The following is an 18,338-nucleotide window of genomic DNA, read 5'->3' as shown; positions in this document are numbered from 1 at the left end:
TGCAAATGAATGTGAACCGTGCTCTTAAAGGCTATAAACGTTTGTTTTTTAGCTATGATCAGTCATTGGGATTATCTACCACCCGAAATTCAAACGTACATTCTCGATTTGAGGCTGCGACAGGAACGATTGGATGTCTTGACGGTGCCACGAAAGGGATTATGTGAAGAAATGAGATTATACCATTATTTGAAAGAGAAATGGAGTATAGGTCATTTGAGGTGTGAGCCTCACCATTGTAATTTATGTATTGCTTTTCATTCGAGAGTGTATGGTCATTATCGCGATCATAAGGTGATGTTAGGTTAGTCTTTGAAACAAGCGGCAAGTAATGTGACGACTGCCAAGTGCGCTATGTTGAATGAGAGAGGTTATTTTGTTTTTGTTCTAGAATGACAAGCCAATGGGATTATTTACCACCCGAAATTCAAATGTACATTCTCGATTTGAGGCTGCGACAGGAACGATTGGACATGGTGTCGGACCGACAAAAAAAGTTGTGTGAAATGATTCGAATCTATCATCGCGTCAAACGTGAATGGGACCTAGGTCACGTGCGATGCCAACCTTTTCGGTGTCATATTTGTAATGGAATGAATTGGAAGAATGGGCGTGTCAACTCTGACGTCATCTATCACGAAAAAGTGTTTGTTTATTATAACGGTCGATCGGTGTTGGTGGGTAATTGTTTGCAACAAGTGTACTTGCATGAAATTAAACAAAATTTGACCCTCTTTTTTCCTTAGAAAATGGATGTGAAGACTAAAGTTAAATTGAGTCAAGACATTGAGAGTTACTGGGATTTATTGCCGTGGCACGTTGGTTTGAAAATTTTGAACTTAAAAATGAGACAAGAATATTTGGATGAGGAGAAGAGTGGTAAAAGAAAGGAACTATGTGATGAAATTAGACAGTTCCATGCCTTAAAAACGAAATGGGGACTAGGTTGGGTGTATAGCAAACGTTTACTTGTTCCATGCCCGCATGGATGTAGGAGATGGTTTGGGACATATGTGAATTTAGAAGGTCGAGAGAGAACTGTCTTTTTAGCGTTTGAATTAGATGTAGCCATCAAGCGCTGCGATCATATTAAATCCATTATTTATCCCGGTTCATAGGGCGTCTTCCCACGAGGGGAATGGACACATGTCCCGCTTGTAAAAGGTCGTTAAATGGTTATTAAAAAATGTTTTTTGCAGAACGAAATGGCTGCCTTTAATCCTGTCGATCATTCGATCAAATGTGTGGTGTGTTCCAGTTCCGAGATGAAAGACGGTGAAAAGCTCTTCCTGTTGGAATGTTGTAAAGAGGGGGTGCACAACTCCTGTCTAGTGCGACCACCCAATGGGAGGCAGTTGGTGTGTCCCAAATGTCGCATTGAGACCTGCGCCCATAATCACATAGTTCAGAAGGATCACTTCACTGAGAAGGATATGGATCTCATCGATCTGTGTTTCCTGAAACATCAGGTGGTCTCGTGCATTCCTATGACCCAGAAGGAGATCCATTGGCTATGCGTGGCCGCCAACGTGCCCGGGTTCAACGCCCTACGCCACGTCAGTCATCACGTCTTTTTGACGGGTCTGGTATTTTGGGTGCCTCTGGAGAAAAGGATGTTCTGCGAGTGGGAGGATGTGGCTGCTCCTTGTCCCTGGGACTGACCTACAACAACCTCTCCGAGATGCGTTCCCACTACGATCTGCACGTGGAGAGGGATCAGAAAGGGGATGCCTTTCACCATTATTTGGATCACTTGCTAGAGTGTGCCGTCAAGGATGAGGAAGTGGTCAGTCGGGCTTGTGTGGTCAAGACCTGTCGCTGCCCCCATTGCCCAGAGTGTCGAGGCTTTGCCTCTATGTTTGGGAAGGAGCGTATGTCCAACATAGTGGCCCTTGCCAACCGCAGTTATTTTTATGAGCGTGTGGAGAGAGGGATCTGCAATAATTTCAGACTGGCTTATAATCGTGCCGAAAAGAAGAAGAAACCATAAGTCAAAACACATGTATCTTTTAATCAACATGATTCGATAAAGTTACAGTTTCAAACGTTTCTTGGCTTGCATGATTCGTTTCACCACCCTTTCCGTCATGGTCTTCCTACCGGGTAACCTGTCAATGGCCTTGATCATCTTGGCGTCGGCCTTCCACTTGTCCTGCAGATTCTTGGCCCGACTGTAATCGATGTCATGTTGTTTGGATATTCGGTCCAAATGATTGATCCCAGGATCTCCTCGGGCCAGTCGTTTTTTCAGTTTGGTGCCCGGTCCCATGTACTGATAGCCCGGCCAATGAAATTCGATTCCCATCTTGCCCAACAGTTTCTGAATGTCGAAGCCATAACCGCATTGCTTTTTGCGAGTCCTGGTCTTGTTGGCTCTAGTTCTTGTCATAACCGAGACGTCGTCGACTGGTGTTTTTCCACTCTTCCCAAGGCTTCAGGCATTCGGCTGCTGTGGGTTTGCGCTTCTTGTATTTCTTGGTGACTTTCTTGGGACTGTAACCACCCTCTTCGTCGTCGAGGTCGTCGTCAATTGATTGGGGATCCAGACCAATGCTCTTTAAAAAGCCTTTCTTGGCTCCGCTCGACACGCTTTGTTTCAAACCACCCGATTTAGGCTTCTTACCACTGGATATGGGTCGCGGTATGCGACTCGGTTTAGCACTGGAAGCAGGCTTTTTCACAGTCTTGGGTGTTTCGGGTAAGAGCCGTCGTGGTGTTCGACTAGATTTGGGTTCCTTTTTGATGCCCGACGGACCCGCGGGTGTCGACACCTCTTGCTTGATCCTGGCGGGAGTTTGACCTTGGATGACCTGTTTCAACGAGTTTTCCAAGGGACTGTCCAGGGCTTCTTCATCCGGTGCAGGGGCACCCACGCCAGCCCGTGGGGCACCTCCTGTCCGAATTCGTTTGGTCAATAGAGTCTGTTCACGTGCCAAGGGTTTGACCATCTTGACGGCCATCCCGTCAGGAATGGTGGGATTCCCCAAGATCAATTGTTTTTCGGCCGCCAATCGCCCTGCTTTGTTCAACAGGGCGCTTTGGGAAATCTGTCCTTTGTAGTAATCTTGCAAACGTTTGAATTCACTGACCGGCACCATCATGACCTCTTCCGTCATACTGCAACGCGGTTTCAAAACAGTCTTGCCAGTAACTTGCTTCTTGACGGGCTTTTTCCAATTTCAATTGCAGACTCTGGATGGTCTCGTTGGGTTTGGCACAGGTCTGGCAGGGAATGATCACGTCTTCCACGTCGTCTTGGACTCGTATGCAATTGTCACACCCGTGACCGTATTTTAAAGCCAAATATTCCTGTTCGAGAGCTCTGTATTTTTGACACTGACGCTCTTGAACTAACTTGAGTTGTTCTTCTCTGTGATTGGCTTCTTGTAACAATCCAATGAGCTTGGTCATGTTGTCTTTGATGTCGACTAGTTTTCAGTTCTCGCTCACGCGTTCAGGCACCACGTCGATGCCCTGCAAGGGGTAACTGTCAGCGTCTCAACCCGACATGTTCGTAACACTCATTCAAACCTCGCCAGAATCCACTCCCTGTCTGAGCCAACAGATGTTGACGCCTCCTCTTCAGTGAATTTCTGCGCTTCCCCACTTCGCGCAACACGTTCTTATGGCGTTGAAGTTTTCGAAGCGTCTGAGGCCCCACGGGAATTCTCTTTTTCGACAGATTTAAGACCATTTCACTGACCGTGTTGATCTGGTCGGCGTTGACGTGTTCCAACATCTCGACGTTTGAAACGATTGGCTTCTTGGAGAATACTGGTCAAGAACAGGCGTTGTCGTAATCGATTCATCGTCTCTTTCTGAGTCGGTAGTAAGGGGTAAAGTCTTTTATGCCCTGAATTGACTCCACCACTTTGACACCCGCTGGAACACGGAACGGGGTCTTGCGTTTTTTCTTGACGGGTTTGAGGGCAGATTGAAAGGGTATTTTCCGAATGGCACGTTCCAACTTGGGTCGGTGCTTTTGAACCTGCTTGTCTATGAACTTGGCTATACCACCTATAGGGCCAACTGCTCTGAAGATGTCGCCACCTCATTGCAGTATCTTGCGCCAGGAGAGCATGGAGAGCGGACGTCGTCGTCTTGCCATTGTTTTTGAATTTTCTCAAATCTCCGAACTTGTCTTCGTACCAATGCCTCTTTTTCATTCTTCTTTTCCTATCTTCTTTCGCTGAAAGGGTAGGCATGGCGGGAGCTCTCTTGCGTTTCCTGCACGTTGTGACCGTGGAGGGTAACTCACCGGTGTTAAGTACACTGTGTTTCCTGTTGTACTCGTCTTGAAGTCTGAGGGCTGTTGATCAAGGATCGGTAGAGTGCTTCCAATTCCGCATTCATGGTATTGAATGACTTAAGGTTTTTACTCATCGCTTTTTATAGAGCCAAGGTTGTTTGCGATGGCGATAGGTGCTTTGAGCCGCGCCGGTCAAACCCATGCGTTGGTAATCCTTGCATTTTCCCAAAGTGTAGCCCATTTTGGCAGCACTGGCAAAGACGTTTCCTCCACCTTGTCGTTTCTTTCTCTTCTTACCGACGGCTTGCAAGGCTCTTTTGGCGCCATAACTGGCTGCTCCGGAAGCCGCCCCCAAGCCCACGGCTTTACCTAGGGCGATGCCGGCCGGCACGAGTGCAGCCAAAGATAGGACACCACCCTCCTGTTTCTTCTTTCAACGTCGTCTTCTCATGGCGAGCGCGAGCCCTGCGGTGGTGAGCAGGGACGCGGGTAGGTTACCTCCCTTCTGTTTCATGGTGAACAATGAACCCTCATGGACTTTGGTCGTCTAATTTATGCTCTTTTTGGTAAGGAATGTAACGAAATTTCAGGTCATACCGTTTGACGTAGGCGTCCTTGATGGGTTGGGTCAAATCTGTGATGGTATCGTCCATGGTTTGCAATTTGATGAGGAAGCTTTCGAACTCGTCCAAGGGAAAGCTGCGCACATAGGTTCTCAATTCGATCAAGGTCTTTTCATGCGTGGTGAACGCGAAACGACTCATGTCCATCTTCATGGAAAAATTCTTGAAATCATTCCAACCCTTGACCAAGGTGCCTAAAGCGGTCAAGATGGCCACGACTACATGTTGTTCCCAAAGCACGCCGATGATCATGCTCAAGGCCATCATGAGTAAAGCCAGTCCATTGAGAAAACAGAACCACGTTTTGAAATGGTAAAACATTTGTTTCCGATACCACCATTGTCGATGATATTTGTACAATCCATCCAATCGCGACAAGGATTCCGCTTCCACACTGTTTCTGTAAGGCCCGTTGAGTAAACTCACATCGATCGTCATGGCTATTCAGTTCGAAACACTACTCGAATTGCGAGTCACTTGGGGTCTTTCTCCGTCTTTGTAGGTGGTCGTGATGGTGTTGGTGGTGGTGATACCCGCGATACAACGTCCTCAAGCCGTTTGTCGTTGATCGTTCAATAACATTTGCAATTGACATTGTAAACTGTCTTGATCTGGGGGTGGAAACGGCACTGCTTTCATCATCATCGTCATCGTCGTCTCCACCACCACCACCGCCTCCTTCACCGGCTCTACCACCTCTGCCACCTCTACCTCGACCCCGTCTGGGTTGCTTGCCACCTCGACCTCGTCTGGCTGGTGTCTTGTATCCCACGGTGGCTCTACCTGTGGTTGTGCTAGCCAGGTACCCTTGTCCAGGCGGTGTAGGAGCTCGACCGGGTACGTCTCAACGCGTGTCCAGACCCGAAGGACCCGCTCGGGCTGGGGGAGGACTCGCCCCGACGCCTGCTACACTCCCTGTGGGGCAGGGACTGCGTAGTGGCGTACTGGTAGCCACTGGTCCTGCGGTGCCTGCGCCAGCGGGGGGTGTATTCCGTAGGGGTGACCTAGTGGATGTACCCACCCCCGGACTCAAACTTTGAATGTACTGACTCAAAAAGTCATCGTTGTAAGTGTAGTTCAAGTCGATGTCTTCCAGCGGTGAAAGAGGGGAAGGTAAGGCTTGAGCGATGAGACTGGGCGAGGTGCCCACGCCAGCTGGAGATGTGCCCATTGTAAAAGGTCGGTGTATTTCTTTTCTCGAGCCACCAGTCTTTGGGCCAACAGCAGTTTATATTGAATGTGATCGGTGAAATTCTCTTGGGTATATGCGCTTAAAACAACTTGCACGTCGCGTTTACCGCTGCACTGTAAGATTTGTCTCATGGGTTCGCACTCGACATTTCGCTCATGCATGTATTTCAATTGCGATTCGCAAATAGCTAGGAATCGCGGGAACCACTCAACTTCACTGCGCAGCATCTTCACTTCAACTGATGCATTCGCATGCAGCCCTCTTCTTTTAGTAGATGACTGAGAATCCGCTCATCGTCGTGGCTTTTGGGATGTAAATCCAACAAGAGATACCCAAACAGACGGTCTGTCACCTTTCGAAAGGTCTCTTGCACATCCTGCCATCGAGACGGAAAGGCTTGTAACAACAAATTTCGCATCCCCAGTTGATCTCGAGGGTTCTTGAATCCCACGATGTAATGGGCATTTCTAGAGATGCTCTTGGAAAATTTACCAGGTGGAAACATGTCTTGCGATAAATAGATCACCGTGATGTTGCGATGGTGGGAATCTTTGGTGAAGAGATCCAAGACCCGTTTGTCGTTCCCTCCTTCTTCCATCAAATCGTCCAGCACCAGTAAGCCACCCTTAGGAAACCAGATGGGTAAGAGATCCGAGTCGGGAATGCCATGATGGAATTTCACTCCATACTCTTTCATGGGTTTGAATCCGTCTTGCCAGGAACCGTAACAGTAATAAATGCGTTTGGGCGGGGTCTCGAACAGTTCGAGATTGTCCATCAATAATTGGGTGGTGAACACCGTTTTACCTGATCGCGACGGACCCACTACCATCATGCTGGAAGGCGGTTGAATCGAAACACTTGACATCGTTCCATGGTCGAGTCCCATATGGATGAGACAAAAGGAGTGCGTTTCATATATAAACCGCCTGGGGTACCTTACGGAAAAGCGTGAGGTCCAGATAGACAGGATTACCTTTCCTGGGCGCGGGAGTTAACACGCACTTGTCTTGACACCTTGACTTCACATTTTTTCAAACTTTTAATTACAATAAACGTCTTACACCGCAATGAGAGGTACAAGTGTCTTGCTCGTAATCACATCGACAGACTTGCTCCCAATTCAGCTCTTTGTGTATCAATTTTTTCAACATTTGTCCCACTTTATGATCATTTTGTACATAATCGTGTGGACTGAAACAACGTAGAAACGTGTTCATGTCATGTCCTTTGGATCGATCGATCAAAAACATCAACGCGTAATCGCCGCAACTCTGACTGTACAGCGATTGCAGACTCTTGCCGTTGTGGATGTTGAACTTCCAATGTTGATCCAACCACCTCTGTAAAGGTTCTGTGGTCAGGTAGGTGTCCAAGGGCAGGGCGTAACTGTCCATGATCTCACAAGCGTCCTGACACGTCCATAGCGCAATCCAATGCCGACCCGGTTGGCCTTGAGGGTCCGTGTTGACAATGTAACCCATGGGTCCCTTCTTGTGGGGTTTCTCGGGTAAACGATCGCAAGGCACCGTACTGTAAAAATAGGGTTTCAAACTGGGTTGACTCCTGGCCAACACGTCCAACTGCACATTGTTCAAACTGACTTTTTCCATTACACTTGGTACACGTCGTATTGCACGGTCTTGTTGCTATTGATCTCCAAGAGATTTTCAAATTCGGCGTAGAGGATGGCCGTGATGTTGGCACCCTGATCGGCTCCAAAGTCGAACACCAACCGCAACTCACCGCTCAGCTTGGGGTTCAACACTGGACTGTTGAGGCAACCGTTGGCGGCGTTCTCAAATACAAACAACGTGCATCCTTTACCTCGTCCCCAATCTTTGGCTCTCACCATGTTTCCTTTGCTCTTGCACAAACTTCCAGTGGCTTGTAGAAATTGTCTATAGCCTCTCATGTCTCTACTTCCATTGGTGTGGAGCAATTCCAAGACTTCATAGGGATAGGCTTCTCCTCTCACCAATTGTTTGATGCTGGTCAGATTAAATTGCTGGAAGGTGAAGGGATACTCGTCTGCTGCACCGTTGAAGGCTGTAGAAGCCACCAATCCCACCACTAGCATGTTGGGTAACCGGTTCTGGAACGGGTTGGTGATTTCATAGTGTAACTCGTTTTGCGTGATGTTGTAGGTCCGGATCTCGCTTCTGACCGTGGGATAGCTCACCACGTTTCTTCCACTACCCATATCATTCATCAATTCTCGGTAGACGGACGGGTTGAGTCTGACTTGGCAAAGATACAATTTCACTTTGATGTCTCGTGAATCAATACGGAAGGCCACAGCACCATCCATTTGCCAACTCCACACATCCGGTGAATTGAAGTACATTTGGATCCCAATCTGCACATTGGGTATCAAGAGTTTGCTGAGGTGAAACACTTCGATGTGGGGTACGAAGCTGTAAACGCACGTCTGACTATCAGTGCCAACGGCTTGGGCTCTGAGTTCACGCACCAGGGCTTGTCTTTCAGGGGACAGCGCTTTGAAATCATTGTGTACCAGATTCAGTTGAGTGGCTGTCAAAGTATCAGGCACATCGACAAAATTGAACCAGCCTTGAGGTCTCAAGATGGTGTCTCCATCGTCTCTGTCAAAATTCAGTAAGGTTTCGATGTACGCTTTGTAATGGTACGTGTCCGTCTGAGGACTGATGAGCGTACCATTGAGTCGCACACTGATCTGTTTGAAGAGGGAGTGAGCAATGTTGTTGACCAAAAAGGTGTTTTCAGCGGCCACGGCATCACCTCCCGCTGCTTTCTACAATTTCCATTCCAGTTCGAAGTAACTGCGAGACAAATCAATGTAATCTTGGGGATCGATCTGAAAATCGATGGGGTTGATGCCCGTGGTGAAAGGATGAACGGGTACCATCCGATAACTCGAGATACTCAGATCCGTGGGCAGTACCCGAAACAAATTCAACATGGGGTTCTTGACCCCCGCCGAACCAGGGAGAGGGACAATGTCCGTCATGGTCATCGTTTAGGTCCTCGTCGATGTCTTCTCTTGAGAGCGCTCCATACCCAAGTGGGGTCTAGACCTCATCTGCGGTTGGGTAAGAAGGCTCCTCCCTTTTGTAGTTTTCTGCCTCGTGTCAACTCACTGACGATGGGAGGAATGCGTCGAATGCGTCTCGAATAAATCGGATTCATATTCATTTTCCAAAAATGTCGTCCAACTTACGTTTGGCTACTCGGTTGATTTCGCTCAAAGCTTTACGTTTAATGGCTCGTCTCCCACCAGCCTTCACGCCTCGAATACCACCTGCAATGTTAGGCAATCCCAGGGGTCCACCCTTTTTTAAACCTTGCCATCCTTCTCGTAAACTGGATCCCGAAAAGTCTCGCAAGAAACCTCGTCCCATTTGACCATCGGGTTTGAAACGCGTCAAAGCACCGCCTCTCATTCTTGTTTGAAGTGTAGCGTGACGATGGTGTTCCCTGCTCTGAATTTCGTCAATTCACCAGTGGTCTCCGCGACTTGTGTCTCGATAATGTCGATGTAATCTTTGCGTACCGGAATATATTGAACATGGAGGGGTTCAAAATACTGGAAGCCTTTGCCTTCTCTCCGGTAATTCACTTCTCGTAACAGATCGGTGACTTGATTCCCTACCGCCCCGCTGGTCCCCACATCCGAATAAATCATCAAAGAACGCGAGGTGGAGCCCGTCACGTTCTTGAATGAGGTGTTGAGGTTGATGAACCGCCAGTTAAAGGTTGCGGTCAAGTAAACTCTCTTTCCGTCGGGCGTCAATTTCCAATATGGTTTGCCTGTTGTTGGGCTGATGTCGATGGCCGCTGGCACTTTCATGTCTTTGTTGTTCAGTTCCATGGACAGATTCGGACCCAAGTCCACCTTGTTGCCATTCATCTTAAACCATCCCATGTCGATACCCAGTTCCAGGTTGACATAGAATTGGGGGTAATATTTACCTCGGAAGAGCCTCATGTTGATATTTGTGTTGTCGAAGACAAAATCGTCGTCTTCGAATTGGAAATTCAAGAGATTACTTTTCTTGGTGGTTTAATCCGCAAAGAGGTAACCCGCTCGAAGCCTCTTTTCTATCACGCTGGTGTCAAAAAAAGTCTTGACGGTCTTCATGAATTCCACACCAGTCAGATTGGACAAATCGTCCGCATGAAGGTGTTCGGGCTTGAAATCCGCCCCATCGGCATTGTTCTGGTTGCTCAATTGCACGGTGTCTTTCACATACCAATACCCTTCAAACATCACGTCGTCCCCTTGCAACAAGGGAGGGACTTGACTCTTGGGGTCTGGTAACGAGATACTGCTGAGTCCCACTTTCCAATTGGCGCCTTCCATTTTCAAAGGATGAGGGAGACGAATCTTGAAATGATTGGATTTGTTCTCGGGATATTCGGTCTTGCTACTGTGGCTCGGTAGACTCACGTAAAAATCCGTCATGTTTAAAATGCAAGGTGACAGTCATCACTCCCGAAGGAAATTTCATCAACGCTCCGTCGTTCTCAGCCACCTGCGTCTCGATAATGTCAAACACGTCGCTGCGCACCGGTAGATATTGGATGTGGGCGGGTTCAAAGGTCATCGTGTTCTGATCGTGCGGCACTTCTCTCAAGAGATCTGTGACTTGATTCCCCATGACAGTACTTTGCACCACGTTGCAATAGACATACATGGGTGGTCGAAGCGTCTCACTGACGGTCACGCTACCACCATAGCTCTGCTCATAGAGCTCGTCCAGATAGTCGAAACGCCAATTGCAATAAGAACTGAGCTGTAAGGAGCCATCGTCCCTGATGTTCCAGAAATTCGTGGAGTGCGCGTTGTGTTGATCCTGCCAATCGAGTTTGAAATCGTTGGGCACTGTCGTCTTTGAAGAGTTTCACCACGTGACTCGTCAATTTGTAATCGGTAAGTCCAGTCTTTTCCACCCATTTCATCTTTTTGACCATTTCAGGACCAAACCAGATTTTAGGACGCAATCTATTTTCACTTGGTTTTTGATTGAGGAACGTATCGGTGTTGTCGATAATCGAAGAATCCCCTTCCCAACAAAACACAGAGTAGTACTTCTTTCCGTCCGGAGCGCATAGAGTTTCATTACCACGTTCCATGTACTTAGTCAGACGGTCTTGGTAACGATTCACCAAGTATCGCATGAGCGATTTCCCACTCGTGACTTTGACCTGGTCCTTGTGAAGGTCAGCGCCATTGATGTAAAAGCTAACGCGGTATACCGATGGATACCAGATACCGTTGGAACTAAGTTGGAAGGTTTCCATGGTCCAATTGAATTCCAATAGCTTGTCATCATCTTCGAAGAGGTGGGGTCTGTGAGGTCGTGATTGATGAGGTCGCAAGGGTGGGGGTGGGTAAGAGAAAGCACTCAAACCCACTTTCCATCCTTCCTCTTTCAATTGGATCTGGTAAGGCAAACGGTTCTTGAAACTGTGTGCTTGATTGGAGGGGAATTCCGTGGTACTGGAACTGCTGATCAATTGCACATAAAACTCTTTCATCTCGCCTTGACCAATGCTCCTTTCTCAATCCACGTGTCGTATTTGTTTGGCCAACCTTTCCACTGAACCAAGACTTTATTCCCTTTGCGTTTGACAATCTTTTCCACGCGAAACAGATCGTCACTCTTCACCGTCACTTTCTGCAAATCCTGAGCGTAAAACGTGCCACTCAGAGGCGTTCCGTCCCACTCCTTGATCTTATAGGTAGGAATCACACCCGGCACCACACGAGCCACCACAAACACTTCTTCGGTCCAACCGGGTAAATACCTTTTCTTGAACAGGCAATATTTCTTATTCAATCGCACCCGATCCCCCACTTTCAACTCGGGCGGCACGCGTTTGGGTTGCAGTCGATCTGCGTACAGCGTCTTCCACACTTGCTCTTCGTTCCCCAGGTCGACTTTCTCGGGCACCATCTTGATACTGCGGTGGTAGGAACGATTGTATCCCAACACCAAATCCTTCAAGACGGGTAAATAACTGAACGTGTTCTTGATCGTAAAATATCGGTACATGTGTTTCTTCAAAGTGCGATTGAATCGTTCGATCACACTGGCTTTGGTATCGCCGCTGGTGGAAAAATGACGAATGTCTTTTCGCGTCATCAAGGCTTGAAAGGTCCTGTTGTAAAATTCTTTCCGTCGTCGGTTTGCAACTTGCAAGGTATCCTACCACCACTGCGTTTCAAAATTTTCTGGAAGGCTGCCGTCATGTCCTTGCCAGTCTTGGACTTGATCGGTTCCACCCGAGCGTACTTGGACAACACGTCCAACACCGTCAACAGGTACTTGTACCCTCGATTCGATTTGGCAATGTTACCCACTTCGATGAGATCCGCCACCCATTGTTCGTCAATACCGTAGACCATGACCAGTACCGTACGAAAACGACGACGGGTGGGTTTGTGAAGCATGTATCCCAAACTGGCTTCCAACCGCTTGCGTACTGCTCCAATGGGTAAGCCTCGGGCTTTGGCGAAACGTGTCACACCACCCAGACTTCCAGGGACGCTGGGATCCTCGTAGGTCCGCACCAAATTGGCATACCGATCCACCTTCTTTTTCTTACTCATAATGTCGACAATCGGCACAGAGCTTGTCTAATCAGCTCGGGGTGTTCTCGTCTTATGATAGAGTACCACTGGATTGACATGGGTTGTCGTTTCAACCACAATATGAAGACCACGAAACGCCAGACGTTCTCTTCGACATGCGTCTCCAAAAACACCTGTTCGGGGTCAAATGCCATCAACGAGGGAATGGGATCTTTCCTTTCATACTGGGTATATAAAAGCTCGCAGCGCTCGCACAGACTATACCACGCACTAGCCATACTGACAAAAATGATTTTTTATTTTCACATCACTGTTTTTTATACAAAAAAGGACTAAACCAGGATTCGAACCTGGGACCTTTGGGTTATGAGCCCAACGCGCTGACCACTACACCATTTAGTCATCCTCGTTCATCAAACAGTGATTAAAACTATTTACAAGGTCTCTCTCCGTCATCAGTTCCACTAGCAAGTCCTCCATCTTTTCAGTCAGTTCTCTGAAATACGCGGGAGTCCCCAATGAAATCGGGCGGTTCAGTTTGTCGCTCAGTCTCACAGAGATATCTCGGGCATAAGTCAGGGGCTCCACCATCTTCTTGATCTTCTGTCTCATCATGAAGGTCAAACAAGACGTGGCCATCAGACAGAATCGGTTCTTCATTCGGACCGGCAGAACGATAGCTGGCACAAAACGGATGACATCCAATTCCTTGATGTAGACCATGGAGTACCAATCGATGGTGAATAGAAAGGTTCGACACACTTGAGATTTCAGTAAAGGTAGAATCTGCCATCCCCATTCAGGACGTCGACAGAGGAGTTCAGGAATGGTCCACTCGTGCTCGGGTTTGCCGTAAAACAAAATGTCAAACACCAACATATCATGGACCCCTTCCTCTTCATCGACGCAACCCAAAGGCGAGACCTGAAAGCCGCACACCGACTCGATCAATTCAACGATCTCATTGCTGTTACTGTACAACACGGTCAACATCTCGAATCAAATGAGAAAAGAACCGCAACGCAATGTTTTATAGTAAAAAAACGCCAGACGTTCATTGGTCGATAGCGCAACACACCACCCAAAGTAAAAGTACTGAATCACGAGGTGAACCATTGTTCGTTGTCCATTGCTCTCATGAAGGTGTCAAGGGTCGCTTTCTCCTCCCCACTGGTCTTCCACTCTTTCCAACCTACTCGCATGGCATCCACCAACTTAAGCAAATCCACGCGACTTCCCGCGGCATCCATCTTCTCTGCCACTTTCAAAATGCCCCCAGACAAGACGCCTCGGTACCTATCCATCTTCTTCCCTGTTTCAACGGCTTCCTCTAACATGATGGTCTTTTTGATCAATAAAATCAAAGCATCAGGGTCTTCTTCGTCTGTCTTCTCTTCCACCTCCATATTCACAACAGGGATTTGCTGCTTGGTAGGTGGCTTCGTTTTCCTCCTCTTCAAGGTGGTCTTGTCTTCAACCAGGGGAGTCTCTTCGCTGCAATCCATCGTGTCAAGTGAACTCCCAACAGCAAAGTGCGTTTTTTATACACCTAGAGCCGTCAATCAAGTAAAATTACTTTCGTGATGGAAACGTACTGCGCACGTGATGGGAAAAGTACGGACCACGTTATGGGAAAGTACTGACTCTTGATTGGTCTAAAGTAGAACCCTATAAATACAAGGACAGCCTTTGATTTCGAATCAGTCACGATTAGGCATCGGAAGCAAATGGAGCCACCGCCAGCCAGTCCAGAGGAATCCCCCACGCGCTATAGGTTACCAGACCAGGAGGAAGAGGGTAAAGGTTTGGTAGATTATAGTCTCAATCCTCATTCGCCCGCCAACTATCCCCTTAGTACCAAGAAGAGAAAGAAAACAGACAAAAAGAAGAAGAACAAGAAACTCAAACAGGAACCAGGTAAACGAGTTCATTTCCATGCTAAAGTCACGGTCAAACTCATTCAGGATAAAACTCACCACTCCATGCAAGAACTAGAATTAACCTGTGAAGACGATTATCCCTTAAGAAACAGTGACTTCGCTTTAAAACGACAAGAAAAACTCATCCTCAAACTTCAACACCAACGACGCCCTTTCGGTCCTAGACGTATGCGTATACTTGAACGGTTAGAAAAAGAAAATAACTTGTCCTCTGTTTCTCAGATGCAGACAAACTCCCCGCCATCCACACCTTCTGGGAAGTTAAAGATGACGTCAAGCCAAACGAATTCGATCCCGATGCTTTCCTCGATGGTATGAAACAAGAATGGAAAATACCCTACAGGAACCCTTCACCACCCCACACCCTTCCTTGCCCTAGACACCCCAAGCAAGAATTAAAGAAGCGAGAGACCACCACGGCCTACGGACGATGGTCCTATTACAAATGTCCTGTGCCCGAATGTTTTGCCTGTGCAGGCGTTGACAACATCCAATGTTATGTGACTTCCGGCCAACGTATGCTGAACGACTACTATGTCCAACTACCCGTGGAAAAAATGAAATGCTATTGCCAAAGACCTCTCATCATGAGCATGTCCCGATCAGAAAAGAACCTGGGCAAGTTTTACTTCAGGTGTGCCAAGCGCCAATGCGACCTCTTTCAATGGGCCGATGAATACCCCCAAAGCAAGGTCAGATTCTGGTTAGAAGAGGGTCGAAAAGTTTGGTTGGAACCCCACTCCCTTCAACCCAGTGTAGAGGCTCTGGGTCCCTTCGAAGGGAACTGGGATCGACCTGATTTGAGCCCGCGGACCAAGTTCAACCTAGACCGACTACTCCGAGAGAACACGCCCCAACAATTTCACGACCAGTACCTCTACGACGAATTCACCCCCAAAGAACGTTTGTACCTGGAACGAAGAGGTTTGCCTCCACCCATAAAAGACAGTGCATAAAAAACACAGTCATTCAGTTTCAAACATGGAAGGGTTACAGCACAAACTTTGCTTCATTTTGGATTTAGAAGGTTTTTTCATCAACAAGACCTTTCAAGTCAGAGAACTGGGTTATTACGCTTGGAACCAAGAGAATGGAAGACACGCTTTCAGCATCCCCATCCCTTACAAAGAGTTGAGCGACAAAGACAAACGAACCGTGCACTTTGTGATAAAGAAGATCCACGGATTGAGTTATCAACCCCTCAAGGCTGAATACTACCACAAACCCGAAGAACTCAAAGACCTGATCCTGACCCTCTACTCCAGGTACAAACAAGGGCAGAGAACCGTGGTGGGGTACAAGGGAGGACACGTGGAAAAACATTTGTTAAAGACACTGAACATTCCCTCGATCGATCTGGAAACATTGGGTTGTCCCAAATACGACAAACTCAGACACATCATTTCAAATGAACGTTTATTACCTAGCTGCGGATTTCATCAAGACGAGAGCATCCATCATTGTCCAGTGACAGAATGTCACGCTTTCTGGTTTTGGTTGACAAACATTGTTCAATAAAAAGTTTTTTTACAAATTGTCTCTTTCAAAATTTACTGAAGTTAGCAAATAATCGCTCCATGTCCGACAGTCGCACTTCCATTTTTTCTTTGGCCTTCTGTCTCCACACTGTTCCCATACTCTTCGTCAATACGGATCAATTCCCCTCGACACTTCTGAAACCTCAGGATCACCCTCAGGATTAACCTCAACTTTCTCTTCAACAACTCCTGTGCCTCCGCAGTCCTAGCGCGTCGCCTCTTAGATTGCACGCGTTCCCACTCATCACTCAGCTGCTCCGTCATATCCACCTCCGCCACAATAGTCAGGAAACCTCGCGTAATCGGCATTTTGAAAAAACAAAACCAAGAATCGCGCGCCCTCCTATTTTAATCCACACCTCCACCAATCAACACCCTTCTTTCTCATGACGTCACCAGAGGGGGATACCCCCATCCCCCCTCTACCGGGTACACAAAAAATCACATGACTTGCTCCTATTTAAAAGAAGCGAGCCAGAGCACATGCTGTAATTTTCCATCATGGCTTCCCGACAAAGTCTACGATTACAAGGTATGGGAACCGAACTCTCCCCGTTCAAAGATGCCTGTTTCATCTGTTTATTGGAATTAGATATCCAATCCGTCACACGTTGTCGCGTCATGCCCTGTTGCAGAAAATTTCTACACAAACGATGCTTCAAAAAGGCCAACGAACAAAGCTTCCAATGTGGTCATTGTCGACGTCCCTGCCTCGAAGACAGTAACGACACCATCAGCGTTGATGACAACGACGATCTCCGAGCCAACGAACAGTTGGCGGCCAGTCCCAACAATCACCCGATTTGGGTGCCACCTCACGAACTCGTAGGTCTCACGCCCTTGGAACGCGCCCGAAACGCCATCAGTGATACACGAGCCAGCGCCATGGCTCACACCCTTCACCAAGAAGGGACCAGCTCCTGGGACAGTCTGCCTTTTCCCATTGATCCTGTGTGGTACATCTTCTGGGTCCAACTGGATTGGTTCATCTCCACTTCGCCCGATGGCAGAAACCCCATGTTCATTCATGCCTCCGTCAACACCCCCAACGAACCCACCCCAGAAGTCAGAAAAACATTTTACCGATTGGTCAACAGACTCATTCCAGGCGCCGTGTATCCCTGCCTGCAAGAAGTCGTGCACCGAGAACATTTCACTCATATTGCCGACTACGAACGGGAAGGACGAAGGTACGCTTTTGACAGAAACGAAGTCACCGTCACGAACATTCGTATGACACGATTTTGGTCACCCGAATACTACCCAGATGCACCCTACACCAGCGGATTAACCTGGACACAATCTGGATTGTAAAAATAAAACATTTTGAAAACTGATCACGTGGTCTGTTGTCACTTCCGGTCCCCAGACCCTCACGGACTCGCATCCAAACCCGACCTGAGCCGAAAATCCTGCACGCTGATTGGTCCAGACGTGTCACGTGACCCAAATAACGCGCTCTGATTGGTTGGGTCTCAAACCACCCCCCTATACTACTTGTTTCCATACAGCCAATGTAGCTAATGAAACACTTTTTCATGATCTCCCAAATGTATCACAAGTAACATTTGGCAGTGACGAGTTGCAAGCACAAAAAAACAGAGATACTAATGCAATTTCTGTGATAAATTTCTTTCACAAGAACATTGCACATGGCCCAGAATATGTATGCACTTGTTGTGATCAGTTGTGGTACAAGACCTCTGTAGTGAAATCTGATGCAAATAAATACAAGTCATGCTCACAAGATGTGGTTAAGTCCTGTCTTACTGGTTTTAAAAGTGTTAACGACATCGAATGGATATGCATAACTTGTAATTCAAATCTAAAGAAAGGAAAGTTACCGAGCTGTTCTAAAGCCAATAAAATGGGTTTTCCTGACAAGCCTGATGTATTAAATTTGACATCATTAGAAGAACGACTTATATCACCATGTATACCTTTTATGCAAATCCGTGAACTACCTAGAGGTGGCCAGTTGTCCATTCATGGAAACATTGTAAATGTCCCAAGTGATGTCAATTCCACTGTACATTGTCTCCCAAGGCCACTTAGTGAATCACGAACTATTCCTATAAAACTTAAAAGGTGTCTCAGTTATAAACATCATTATCAGTTCCAGAATGTTAGACCTAAGAGAGTATTAGATGCAGCCAAATATCTTGTAGACACAAGTGACTTGTTCAAAGGAGAAGGTATAGAAGTTCAAAATACAT

General features: G+C 47.3%; 1 protein-coding gene, 1 non-coding gene and 1 pseudogene across 2 annotated transcripts; all 3 read right to left on the bottom strand.

The window, feature by feature from the left end:
- Nucleotides 1-6,293: 6,293 nt before the first annotated feature.
- LOC145499892 (uncharacterized) lies at nucleotides 6,294-7,073 on the bottom strand (annotated as a pseudogene).
- Nucleotides 7,074-7,326: 253 nt separating this feature from the next.
- On the bottom strand, nucleotides 7,327-8,869 carry LOC145499796 (uncharacterized protein F54H12.2-like). The gene has a single exon (XM_081479319.1). The coding sequence runs from the start codon at nucleotides 8,409-8,411 to the stop codon at nucleotides 7,677-7,679; it is 735 nt and encodes a 244-aa protein (XP_081335445.1). The 5' UTR covers nucleotides 8,412-8,869; the 3' UTR covers nucleotides 7,327-7,676.
- A 4,104-nt stretch (nucleotides 8,870-12,973) lies between these two features.
- Trnam-cau (transfer RNA methionine (anticodon CAU)) lies at nucleotides 12,974-13,046 on the bottom strand. The gene has a single exon. It is a non-coding gene; the product is annotated as a tRNA-Met (tRNA).
- Between the last annotated feature and the right edge of the window lie 5,292 nt (nucleotides 13,047-18,338).

Source organism: Orbicella franksi, chromosome 10 (genome assembly GCF_964199315.1).
Source record: "Orbicella franksi chromosome 10, jaOrbFran1.1, whole genome shotgun sequence".
NCBI classification, from domain to species: Eukaryota; Metazoa; Cnidaria; class Anthozoa; order Scleractinia; family Merulinidae; genus Orbicella; species Orbicella franksi.
The sequence above is the reverse complement of the archived record's forward strand: the minus strand, read 5'-3'. Positions and strand labels throughout refer to the sequence as shown.

Coding starts and splice junctions, on each gene's coding strand:
- LOC145499796 (XM_081479319.1), bottom strand. CDS start 8,411: ATGTACTTCAATTCACCGGATGTGTGGAGTTGGCAAATGGATGGTGCT.